Consider the following 13,065-nt stretch of genomic DNA (forward strand, 5'->3'; position numbering starts at 1 on the left):
AGTCAGTTAACTTCTCTAGGATAGGGGGCAGCATTCAGAATTTTGGATGAAAAGCGTGCCCAAATTAAACTGCCTGCTACTCATGCCCAGAAACTAAGATATGCATATTCTTAGTAGATTTGGATAGAAAACACTCTGACGTTTCTAAAACGGTTTGAATCATGTCTGTGAGTATAACTTATTTGGCAGGCGACACCCCGAGGACAAACCATTCAGATTTTTTTTTTGAAGTCGCTCTTTTCAATCAGTTTTCATTGGGAATCCAGATTTCTAAGGGACCTTCTTGCAGTTCCTATCGTGTCCACTGGATGTCAAGTCTTTAGAAATTGGTTGAGGGTTTTCCTTGGAGAAATGAAGAAGTAGCACTGTTCAGAATGAGGCTCGAGGGAAGTTTACTCTCTGTTAGAGGAGCGTTACAGAGGCTCGCTACACGTTTTCCTCCGTATTGAACACAGATCATCCCGTCTTCAATTTTATCAATTATTTACGTTAAATACCTAAAGTTGTATTGCAAAAGTAGTTTGAAATGTTTGGACAAAGGTTACATGTAACTTTTGAGATTTTGTAGTCACGTTGTGCAAGTTGGAACCGGTGTTTTTCTGGATCAAACGCGCCAAATAAATGGACATTTTGGATATATATCGACAGAATTAATCGAACAAAAGGACCATTTGTGATTATGGGACATATTGGAGTGCCAACAGAAGAAGCTCGTCAAATGTAAGGCATCTGCGTTTTGTCGCGCCTGGAGGGTTGAAATATGATGGTCTGTGTTTGTTTGCTAGGGTGCTATGCTCAGATAATAGCATCGTTTTGAAATCTGACACGTTGGCTGGATTCACAACAAGTGTAGCTTTAATTTGGTATATTGAATGTGTGATTTCATCAAAGTTGAATTTTTATAGTAATTTAGTTGAATTTGGTGCTCTGCATTTTCGCTGGATGTTGGGACGCTAGCGTCCCACATATCCCAGAGGTTAAGAACACATTCTTATTTTCAATGAAGGCCTAGGAACGGTGGGTTAACTGCCTTGTTCAGGGGTAGAACGACAGATTTACCTTGTCCGCTTAGGGATTTGTTTTTGCAACCTTCCGGTTACTAGTCCAACGCTCTAACCACCTGCCTTACATTGCACTCCATGAGGAGTCTGCATTGCAGGCTGACTACCTGTTACGCGAGGGCAGCAAGAAGCCACGGTAAGTTGCTAGCTAGCATTAAACTTATCTTATAAAAAAACAATCAATCTTAACATAATCACTAGTTAACTACACATGGTTGATATTACTAGTTTATCTAGAGTGTCCTGCGTTGCATATAATCAATGCGGTGCCTGTTAATTTCTCATCGAATCACAGCCTACTTCGCCAAACAGGTGATGATTTAGCTCTGTCATTGCACCAAACATAAACATCAATGCCTTTAAAATCAATACACAAGTATATATTTTTAAACCTGCATATTTAGTTAATATTGCCTTCTAACATGACTTTCTTATAATTGGGGAAATTGTGTCACTTCTTACATTTTTACATTTAATTCATTTAGCAGACGCTCTTATCCAGAGCGACTTACAAATTGGTGCATTCACCTTATGATATCCAGTGGAACAACCACTTTACAATAGTGCATCTAACTCTTTTAAGGGGGGGGGGGGTTAGAAGGATTACTTTATCCTATCCTAGGTATTCCTTAAAGAGGTGGGGTTTCAGGTGTCTCCGGAAGGTGGTGATTGACTCCGCTGACCTGGCGTCGTGAGGGAGTTTGTTCCACCATTGGGGTGCCAGAGCAGCGAACAGTTTTGACTGGGCTGAGCGGGAACTGTACTTCCTCAGAGGTAGGGAGGCGAGCAGGCCAGAGGTGGATGAACGCAGTGCCCTTGTTTGGGTGTAGGGCCTGATCAGAGCCTGAAGGTACGGAGGTGCCGTTCCCCTCACAGCTCCGTAGGCAAGCACCATGGTCTTGTAGCGGATGCGAGCTTCAACTGGAAGCCAGTGGAGAGAGCGGAGGAGCGGGGTGACGTGAGAGAACTTGGGAAGGTTGAACACCAGACGGGCTGCGGCGTTCTGGATGAGTTGTAGGGGTTTAATGGCACAGGCAGGGAGCCCAGCCAACAGCGAGTTGCAGTAATCCAGACGGGAGATGACAAGTGCCTGGATTAGGACCTGCGCCGCTTCCTGTGTGAGGCAGGGTCGTACTCTGCGAATGTTGTAGAGCATGAACCTACAGGAACGGGTCACCGCCTTGATGTTAGTTGAGAACGACAGGGTGTTGTCCAGGATCACGCCAAGGTTCTTAGCGCTCTGGGAGGAGGACACAATGGAGTTGTCAACCGTGATGGCGAGATCATGGAACGGGCAGTCCTTCCCCGGGAGGAAGAGCAGCTCCGTCTTGCCGAGGTTCAGCTTGAGGTGGTGATCCGTCATCCACACTGATATGTCTGCCAGACATGCAGAGATGCGATTCGCCACCTGGTTATCAGAAGGGGGAAAGGAGAAGATTAATTGTGTGTCGTCTGCATAGCAATGATAGGAGAGACCATGTGAGGATATGACAGAGCCAAGTGACTTGGTGTATAGCGAGAATAGGAGAGGGCCTAGAACAGAGCCCTGGGAGACACCAGTGGTGAGAGCACGTGGTGCGGAGACAGATTCTCGCCACGCCACCTGGTAGGAGCGACCTGTCAGGTAGGACGCAATCCAAGCGTGGGCCGCGCCGGAGATGCCCAACTCGGAGAGGGTGGAGAGGAGGATCTGATGGTTCACAGTATCAAAGGCAGCCGATAGGTCTAGAAGGATGAGAGCAGAGGAGAGAGAGTTAGCTTTAGCAGTGCGGAGCGCCTCCGTGACACAGAGAAGAGCAGTCTCAGTTGGGGGGGGGAGGAGGATTCAGGAGGGAGGAGAAGGTGGCAAAGAGCTTCCTAGGGTTAGAGGCAGATGCTTGGAATTTAGAGTGGTAGAAAGTGACTTTAGCAGCAGAGACAGAAGAGGAAAATGTAGAGAGGAGGGAGTGAAAGGATGCCAGGTCCGCAGGGAGGCGAGTTTTCCTCCATTTCCGCTCGGCTGCCCGGAGCCCTGTTCTGTGAGCTCGCAATGAGTCGTCGAGCCACGGAGCAGGAGGGGAGGACCGAGCCGGCCTGGAGGATAGGGGACATAGAGAGTCAAAGGATGCAGAAAGGGAGGAGAGGAGGGTTGAGGAGGCAGAATCAGGAGATAGGTTGGAGAAGGTTTGAGCAGAGGGAAGAGATGATAGAATGGAAGAGGAGAGAGTAGCGGGGGAGAGAGAGCGAAGGTTGGGACGGCGCGATACCATCCGAGTAGAGGCAGTGTGGGAAGTGTTGGATGAGAGCGAGAGGGAAAAGGATACAAGGTAGTGGTCGGAGACTAGGAGGGGAGTTGCAATGAGGTTAGTGGAAGAACAGCATCTAGTAAAGATGAGGTCAAGCGTATTGCCTGCCTTGTGAGTAGGGGGGGAAGGTGAGAGGGTGAGGTCAAAAGAGGAGAGAAGTGGAAAGGAGGCAGAGAGGAATGAGTCAAAGGTAGACGTGGGGAGGTTAAAGTCACCCAGAACTGTGAGAGGTGAGCCGTCCTCAGGAAAGGAGCTTATCAAGGCATCAAGCTCATTGATGAACTCTCCAAGGGAACCTGGAGGGCGATAAATGATAAGGATGTTAAGCTTGAAAGGGCTGGTAACTGTGACAGCATGGAATTCAAAGGAGGCGATAGACAGATGGGTAAGGGGAGAAAGAGAGATTGACCACTTGGGAGAGATGAGGATCCCAGTGCCACCACCCCGCTGACCAGAAGCTCTCGGGGTGTGCGAGAACACGTGGGCAGACGAGGAGAGAGCAGTAGGAGTAGCAGTGTTATCTGTGGTAATCCATGTTTCCGTCAGTGCCAAGAAGTCGAGGGACTGGAGGGAAGCATAGGCTGAGATGAACTCTGCCTTGTTGGCCGCAGATCGGCAGTTCCAGAGGCTGCCGGAGACCTGGAACTCCACGTGGGTCGTGCGCGCTGGGACCACCAGGTTAGGGTGGCCGCGGCCACGCGGTGTGAAGCGTTTGTATGGTCTGTGCAGAGAGGAGAGAACAGGGATAGACAGACACATAGTTGACAGGCTACAGAAGAGGCTACGCTAATGCAAAGGAGATTGGAATGACAAGTGGACTACACGTCTCGAATGTTCAGAAAGTTAAGCTTACGTTGCAAAAATCTTATTGACTAAAATGAATAAAATGATACAGTACTGCTGACTGGTGAAGTAGGCTAGCTAGCAGTGGCTGCGTTGTTGACTTTGTTTGAAAGTGTAGCTGGCTAGGTAACCTCGATAATTACTCTAAACTACACAATTATCTTAGATACAAAGACAGCAAAGACAACTATGTAGCTAGCTAACACTACACTAATCAAGTCGTTCCGTTGTAATGTAATAGTTTCTACAGTGCTGCTATTCGGTAGAAGTTGGCTAGCTAGCAGTGTTGACTAGGTAGGAGAACGGTGGCGCGGCGGACGAAAATAGCTGGCTAGCTAACCTCGATAGTTACTCTAAACTACACAATTATCTTTGATACAAAGACGGCTATGTAGCTAGCTAAGATCAGACAAATCAAACCGTTGTACTGTAATGAAATGAAATGTAATACTACCTGTGGAGCGAAGCGAAATGCGACTACTCGCTCCAACCCGGAAGTCTCCTCGTTCTTCTCTTGCGTTCTGTGCAAGCAGTGAGGGTATATGCAGCAGTTTGGGCTGCCTGGCTCATTGCGAACTGTGTGAAGACCATTTATTCCTAACAAAGACCGTAATTTGCCATAATTGTACATAATTATAACATTGAAGGTTGTACAATGTAACAGCAATTACCCGTTAGATAAAATACGGAACGGTTCCGTATTTCACTGAATTAATAAATGTTTTGTTTTCGAAATGATAGTTTCCGGATTCGACCATATCAATGACCAAAGGCTCGTACTGAGCGATGGTAGGCAGCAGCAGGCTCGTAAGCATTCATTCAAACAGCACTTTCGTGCGTTTGCCAGCAGCTCTTCGCAATGCTTCAAGCATTGCGCTGTTTATGACTTCAAGCCTATCAACTCCCGAGATTAGGCTGGTGTAACGGATGTGAAATGGCTAGCTAGTTAGCGCGCCGCACGCTAATAGAATTTCAATCGGTGTCGTCACTCGCTCTGAGTTGGAGTTGTTGTTTTTGTGGAGCGATGGGTAACGATGCGTCGAGGGTGGCTGTTGTCGATGTGTTCCTGGTTCGAGCCCAGGTAGGGGCGAGGAGAGGGACGGAAAGCTATACGGTTACATTGGCAATACTAGAGTCCCTATAAGAACATCCAATAGTCAAAGGTATATGAAATACAAATGGTGTAGAGAGAAATAGTCCTATAATTCCAAAACTACAACCTAAAACTTCTTACCTGGGAATATTGAAGACTCATGTTAAAAGGAACCACCAGCTTTCATATGTTCTCATGTTCTGAGCAAGGAACTAAACGTTATCTTTTTTACATGGCATATATTGCACTTTTACTTTCTTCTTCTCCATTTTTTGGTCCTCCAATAATCGGTATCAGCGTTGAAAAATCATAATCTGTCGACCTCTAGTTGAGATTAAATGGGTGAGAATCTTCCAAAGAGTGAGAGGGACGTCAAAATGCAGAATGTTGGCACTTACTAAGCCTTTATTCATATAAAAAAACAGCTTTATAGAATTCTCCATGTGGTCTATATTAAGTGGCACTTCATTTTATTTAACAGGCTTTTAAAAGTATTGGTGCACAATTTGTACTTAATGTAATATCCCATTTCGTGGAACAACCCAACTCCTTTGTTCCAGGCATAGCTAGCCTTCGGTCTTGCCCTCTGTTTCCAAGTCCCTTTTGGCCCGGTGGCATTTGCGACTGAAGTGCATCACCCCATGGTTAAGAGGTGCCATCGAGGAGCCCTTGGGGACTGGGCGAGAGAGGGACAGCTGGTTTGAGACAATCGCTTAGCTGTGAAATGTGCATTCTGTCACCGTGTTGATAGAAATAGTAATTGTAGACTCGCCCAGATTTAAATCTAGCACCAGCTGACCACGTGAGCTACCCCTGTCGCGGGCTGTGGAACTTTCCTCTTCCAATACAACAAACAAGAAGGGGCAGGTCAAATTACACTGGACATATGGTCAGCTATTTCTGTTGCCTTTTTTCCATGTGGCGTTTTTAGTGTTGAGAGTATAACCTTGGTCGAGGATTTATTGAGTTCAGGCTTAGCCCCGCTAAGCTTGATGTTTGGGGCGCCACGCAAGTAATTGTTTTTTTCGTTACCTTTTAACGTTAATATTTTGGCCAACTCGATTACTTGGCAGTTCTCTCTCAGCCGGTTTCAGATGTCAGTAAACATGCCCTGCCCCCTCCGTCCCACCACTCTTCCTCCCCCGTTTGTCATGCTGTCACTTTTTCCTCTTGAGGACACTGTGACCTTGTTCTCACAGCAAGCCACAGTGGGAGAGTGGCACTCCGCACCGCTCCCTGCCTTCCTTGCTTCCGCCCTTCCTGGGGTGTGAATGTGAATCCCCACGGTACTGGAGCTCTCTCTGGCTGTCTCTCTGTGTAGTGTTCACTTACTCACCATCTCCTCTCTGCCGCAGTCACACACACACGCTCCTTAAAATGACCAGTGCTCAGAAATGGGCGATTATGTTTTGGCAGGTGCAGTTCCACAGGGTGTTCTGCGTTTTGTGGCGGTTCAACTGACAGTTAGCTCCTGTCTGTTTCTCTACAAACTCCTCACTCACCTCCACGCTGCCTGCAAAATAGGCCACAAGTAAACAGCCCATTGTGAAATAATTTTGGCTTCTGCCTGTTAAAAGTATGCCCTCCTTCTCTTGTGGAATTGAAGAACACGAGAGGAATATTGAACTTTCCCGCTGTGTTTGTTTGAGAGACAAATGATTGTTTGGGAAAGTCATGGCAACGTCTCTCTCGGCAGAGGAGGCGGGCAAGCGGCGGCATGCCACTCGACTCTGGCTTGGCATGGCGCGCGCTGAGCCACATATTAGTAAGTGTCAGGTGGACCTCCCGCCGCGCCTCACAATGCATGGGTAGCAATTAGACACCTCAATTACCATGCCTAGTTCACAAATGAGCAGTGATCGGAGGGAGCACCAGGGAAAACGTAACGTGTGTGTTGGGAGGGAACTGACGACACGGCATTAACACACACTGCCTAATTTAAGCTTTTTAGTAAGAGGGAAGCAAAGCTGGAAGCTAGATTTTTCCCTCTTCCTTGTACCATGACCTAAATGCCTTGGAGATTTGGCGGTGGTGTTTTGATGCTGAACTGTGTTATGGTAGAGCTCGGAGAGAGATGGGTCTGAGAGCTTAGACTGCTGCTTTTGTCATAACATGATTTGAAGGTATAGTGTTTCATATTCCTACGGAAGGCTGTATTGTCTGCTTTGTGAGGTTTGAGGTTAGCCTAGTCTTTGTTTGAATCGTATTGTGAACCTCAATTCCTAGCCACAGAGGAAATGGTGAGCTCAGATCTGTCTACATATAAGCACACACGACAGTAAGCTGCCATGGTGTGACCCAAAGCTTTTAAGAGCCCTCCGTGCGGCGCAGTGCTGTCGGAAAACGTCTCAATAGAAGCCAGGTAATGGGGAGAGCGTGTCAGAATGGAGAGCCTTGCTTTTTACTCCGACATGTTCCACTCTCCCTTCTCTCAAAATGCTAGGTGTGCGGGGGTTTTGAGCTAGGTCTGAAGACTTCTATTTTGAATTGACCTATTCCATTTCCCCACTCAGCCTCGCCAGTCTAATACTGGGCCCCATTGCGTGCACTTTGAAATGGCCCTCTATTTAGCCTTGTTGAAGGCCTCCTCACGACTTGATCGTCGGTTTTTGAATAAAGGCAGTTCTGACATTTCGAAGCGCACCAGCGTCTCAATTTAGCACCTCAAAGTGCTTGAAAGTACCCCCCTTTCAGAGGGGTATGGCTCTCTCGGGCCCTTTTAACACACCCACATTTTTTTGTTCGACAGCATGGTAGGTCTCCTTTTGGATAGGTTGGTCAGATTAACGCCTGCAATGTACGTACATACAGTTGAAGTCAGAAGTTTACATACACTTAGATTGGAGTCATTAACTCGTTTCAACCACTTCACAAATTTCTTGTTAACAAACTATAGTTTTTGCAAGTCGGTTAGGACATCTACTTTGTGCATGACACAAGTCATTTTTCCAACAATTGTTCACAGACAGATTATTTCACTTATAAATTCACTGTCACAATTCCAGTGGGTCAGAAGTTTACACACAGTAAGTTTATTGTGCCTTTAAACAGCTTGGAAAATTCCAAAAAATGATGTCTTGGCTTTAGAAGCTTCTGATAGGCTAATTGATGTGATTTGAGTCAATTGGAGGTGTACCTGTGGATGTATTTCAAGGCCTACCTTCAAACTCAGTGCCTCTTTGCTTGACATCATGGGAAAATCAAAAGAAATCAGCCAAGCCCTCAGGGAAAAAAATGGTATACCTCCAAGTCTGGTTCATAATTGGGAGCGATTTCCAAATGCATGAAGGTACCACGTTCATCTGTACAAACAATAGTATGCAAGTATAAACACCATGGGACCACGCAGCCGTCATACTGCTCAGGAAGGAGATGCGTTCTGTCTCCTAGAGATGAACGTACTTTAATGCGAAAAGTGCAAATCAACCCCAGAACAGCAAAGGACTTTGTGAAGATGCTAGAGGAAACGGGTACAAAAGTATCTATATCCACAGTAAAATGAGTCCAATATCGACATAACCTGAAAGGCCGCTCAGCAAGGAAGAAGCCACTGCTCCAAAACCGCCATAAAGCCAGACTACGGTTTGCAACTGCACATGGGGACAAAGATCGGATTTTTTGGAGAAATGTCCTTTGGTCTGATGAAATAGACATGTTTGTCCATAATGAGCATCGTTATGTTTGGAGGGAAAAGGGGTAGGCTTGCAAGCCGTTGAACACCATCCCAACTGTGAAGCATGGGTTTGGCAGCATCATGTGGTGGTGCTTTGCTGCAGGAGGGACTGGTGCACTTCAAAAAATAGATGGCATCATGAGGTAGAAAAATTGTGGATATATTGAAGCAACATCTCAAGACATTAGTCAGGAAGTTAAACCTTGGTAGCAAATGGGTCTTCCAAATGGACAATGATCCCAAGCATACTTCCAAAGTTGTGGCAAAATGGCTTAAGGACAACAAAGTGAAGGTATTGGAGTGGCCATCACAAAGCCCTGTCCTCAATCCTATAGAAAATGTCTGGGCAGAACTGAAAAAGGAGGCCTACAAACCTGACTCAGTTACACCAGCTCTGTCAGGAGGAATGGGTCAAAATTCACCCAACTTATTGTGGGAAGCTTTGACCCAAGTTAAACAATTTAAAGGCAATGCTACCAAATACAAATTGAGTGCATCTAAACTTCTGACCCACTGGGAATGTGATGAAAGAAATAAAGCTGAAATAAATAATTCTCTCAACTATTATTCTGACATTTCACATTCTTAAAATAAATTGGTGATCCGAACTGACCTAAGACAGGGAATGTTTACTGTGATTAAATGGCAGGAATTGTGAAACTGAGTAAGTGTTTGGCAAAGGTGTATGTAAACTTCCGACTTCAACTGTACATAATCATCGGCTTTTAATTGTTACAGGGATAGCTGTCACCCTTTTCTTGTCGGCAACAAATAAAGGGGGTTGTCCTTTCAAAGTTAAGGCTACATTTCTGTATAAGGCATGTCGCTGCTGCCTACAGTGTCCCGCCATGTCTTTCTTCAACGCATGCAAAATTTGTTATGTCATGTAAAACAGCAGCGCTCTAACCGAGCTTGTCACATCCACTCATGTCGCTCTTCTCTCCCACTTCTTTGTTTCACAGGAGGAGCAGAACAGAGGCAAGCCCAACTGGGAGCATCTAAACGAGGAGCTTCACGTCCTGATCACGGTGGAGGACACACAGACGCGCTCCGAGATCAAGATGAAGAGAGCCTTGGAAGAGGTCAAGAAGCTTCTGGTGCCCGCGGTGAGTAGTACTGCCACGAGGGTTAATCTGTTGACTGACCTCCGCCCACAGTCAGGGTGTACATGATTTGAATAGGCCTAGCTTTCTCCAAAAGCACAAAGGGGAAGGATGCAGTATATTTTCGTATGTGTATACAGTGCCTTCGGAAAGTATTTGCACCCCTTGACTTATTCTACATGTTGTTACAGCCCGAATTTATGGATTCAATTTAGATTTTTTCCCCCCACTGGCCTACAAACAATACCCCATAATGTCAAACTAGATTTTTTTTTTTTATGTTGACATTTTTTAAATACGTTCAGGAGTAATGTGCTTAATAAGTTTCATGGACTCACTCGGTGAGCAATCAGTGTTTGACATGATTTTTGAATTACTGCCTGATATAATACTGATATCTGTATTCCACACACACAATTATCAGTAAGGTCCCAAATCAGTTGCGTAGTGAATTTAAAACACTGATTCAAAGACAAAGGAGATTTTCCAGTTGCCTCAAAGAAGGGTACCTATTGGTAGATGAGTAAAAAAAAATGTAAAAGCAGACATTGAATGTCCCTTTGAGCATGGAGAGTTATTAATTACACTTTGGATGGTGTATCAATACACCCAGTCATTACAAAGATACAGGCGTCCTTCCCAGTTCAGTTGCCTGAGAGTAAACCGCTCAGAGATTTCACCATGCCAATGATGACTTTAAAACGTTACAGAATTTGTTGGCTTTGATAGACCTGAGGATGGTAACTACATTGCAGTTACTGTGCAATAGTAACTTAATTGACAGTTAGAAGACGTGCATCCGGTTTGCAACAAGCCACTAAAGTAATACTGCAAAAAAAATGTGGCAGAGGAATTCACTTTTTGTCCTCAACACAAAGTGTTATGTTTGGAGAAAATGCATCACATTACTGAATACCACCGCTATCCATTTCAAACGTGGTGGTGGCTTGTAATCTTTAAGGACTAGGGAGTTTCAGGCTAAAAAATAAACGGAATGAAGCTAAGCACAGGCAAAATCTGGGAGGAAAACATATTTGTCTGTGTTCCACCAGACACTGGGAGGAGTTGAATTCACTTTTTCAGCAGGACAATAACCTAAAACACAAGGCCAAATATACATTGGAGTTGCTTACCAAGAAGATAGTTAATGTTCCTGAGTGGCCGAGTTACACTTTTGACTTAAATCTATGGCAAGACCTGAAAAATGGTTGTCTAGCAATGATCAACAGCCAATTTGGCAGCGCAAATGTCGAACTGCAGTCCGGTTAAGACTCTGGTGAGCATGCAGATGAGCTTCCATTGAAACGGTTTCTGACCGTTTGTGCAGAAATTCTTCGATTGTGCAAACCCACAGTTTCATCCGCTATCCGTGTGGCTGGTCTCAGACGATTCTGCAGGTGAAGATGTGTGGTTATACGTGCTCTGCTGTTGAGAAGCCGTTTGGACATACTGCCAAGTCCTCTAAAATGACTTGAGGTGGCTTTAGGTAGAGAAATTAACATTAAATTCTAAGGCAACAGGTCTGGTGGATATTCTTGTGCTTAACAATTGCACGCTCCCTCAAGGTGAGGCGTCTGTGGCATAGTTGTGACAAAATTGCACATTTTAGTGGCCTTTTATCAAACCCAGCACAAGGTTCACCCGTAATGATCATGCTGTTTAATCAGCTTCTTGATATGCCACGAGTCAGGTGGATGGATGATCTTGGCAAAGAAATGCTCACTAAACAATTGTAAACAATTTGTGTGCAAAATTGGAGCTAAAATAACATGGGACAACCAATTTACATGTTGCTTTTTTATATTTATGTTCATTGTTTATATGGTCTGTATTACAATGGGGTAGCTGCAAACATAAACTTAGAACAAACTGAAGCGTGTCTTTATAGCTGGTTTGCCTGGATATGACTAGAACAAGGCGTGTCACTTAATCTCAAACCAGTGGTAAAAACAGACCGCAGTAAGTGACCTCTGAGTGTGAGCACCATATTTCCCCGTGTTCACTTCCTCCCATGTGTCCGGAAATTGCCATCAGGGGGGTGGGGACTGCGTGGCCACAGTGCCTGGTTGCCTGTGGTGAACAGACCGGCCGGACAGCTTTCCCCCGGTCAGGAGGCGAGGTGGCTGGGGCGCTGACCCCCTGAAACTGGGCCAAGACTGAGCATGCCTGGCCTGCTCAATCGTAATCAGGTTTATTTCAGAGGATGGACACGCCACCACGCAGGGGCCCTCTGGTGCAGTTTGATTGCACTCTCTACCAGAGCGCTGGCATCACTTGAATCGCTTCAGTCCAAAATGGCAACGGCGAATAAAGCCTCGGCTCAATAACTTTCTCTCTTGTTTTGAGATTAATCCTTTATCCTCCATTTGTCACTGTTTCTGTTTCGAAGGGAATTTTAAACCTCTCTCCCCGGCGTACGCCACCAGATGTTATTGCGGCGAGTGACGGCACTGACTGTGATGCAGCATAAGTCACTGTCAGCCAGAGTTTGAGGCAGATTAATAAACACCTGTATGCGCTGCTCACCCCTCACTTCCCCTCTGAAGTCATCGGCCGCGAAGAGCCACGCTTATAGTCTAGCTGAGTCACCAGAAATATGATTCTACAGAAATGTGTCCTACGTTATGCTCTCATGCGTAAGCGAGCAAAGTTGTAGTAGCAGGTTTTATAGCCCTTTCTGGTTTCCCAGGCTCATTGGGGTTTATCTCCCCATGAAGTCCCCCAGGGGCTCGCTCTCTCCTCTCTGTTGTCACTGGGTGGGTGGGCATCCTTGGCTGGCAGTAAATGCCCTTTATCGTGCTAAACTTAATTGGATTAAAGCTATGGCAATCTCAATCCAGTGACTCACTTTTTAATGAACGGCAACTTCTCCACATTTGACAGTGTGAAATTGTCTTTATTAAATCGCTTGGGAAACAAATGAGGTCACTATCTTTTCGATTTCCTCTTTTAAGGAAAAGCTTTTTGCTCCACATCAGGCCGGGTTGGGGTCCTGACAAAGGATGAG

The 13,065-nt window shown here is 45.6% G+C and overlaps 1 protein-coding gene across 6 annotated transcripts in view; it reads left to right on the forward strand.

Moving 5' to 3' along the window:
* Window positions 1-13,065, forward strand: part of LOC120023568 (protein quaking-A-like) — a 94,443-nt gene that overhangs the window by 47,552 nt on the left and 33,826 nt on the right. For all 6 annotated transcript variants that reach the window (XM_038967601.1, XM_038967604.1, XM_038967602.1 and 3 more), the window contains exon 4: window positions 9,918-10,061. In XM_038967601.1, coding sequence (XP_038823529.1) covers window positions 9,918-10,061 — 144 coding nt within the window. The remainder of the gene's footprint in view (window positions 1-9,917; window positions 10,062-13,065) is intronic.

The sequence above is a fragment of the Salvelinus namaycush genome, chromosome 28 (assembly GCF_016432855.1).
Source record: "Salvelinus namaycush isolate Seneca chromosome 28, SaNama_1.0, whole genome shotgun sequence".
Classification (NCBI taxonomy): Eukaryota; Metazoa; Chordata; class Actinopteri; order Salmoniformes; family Salmonidae; genus Salvelinus; species Salvelinus namaycush.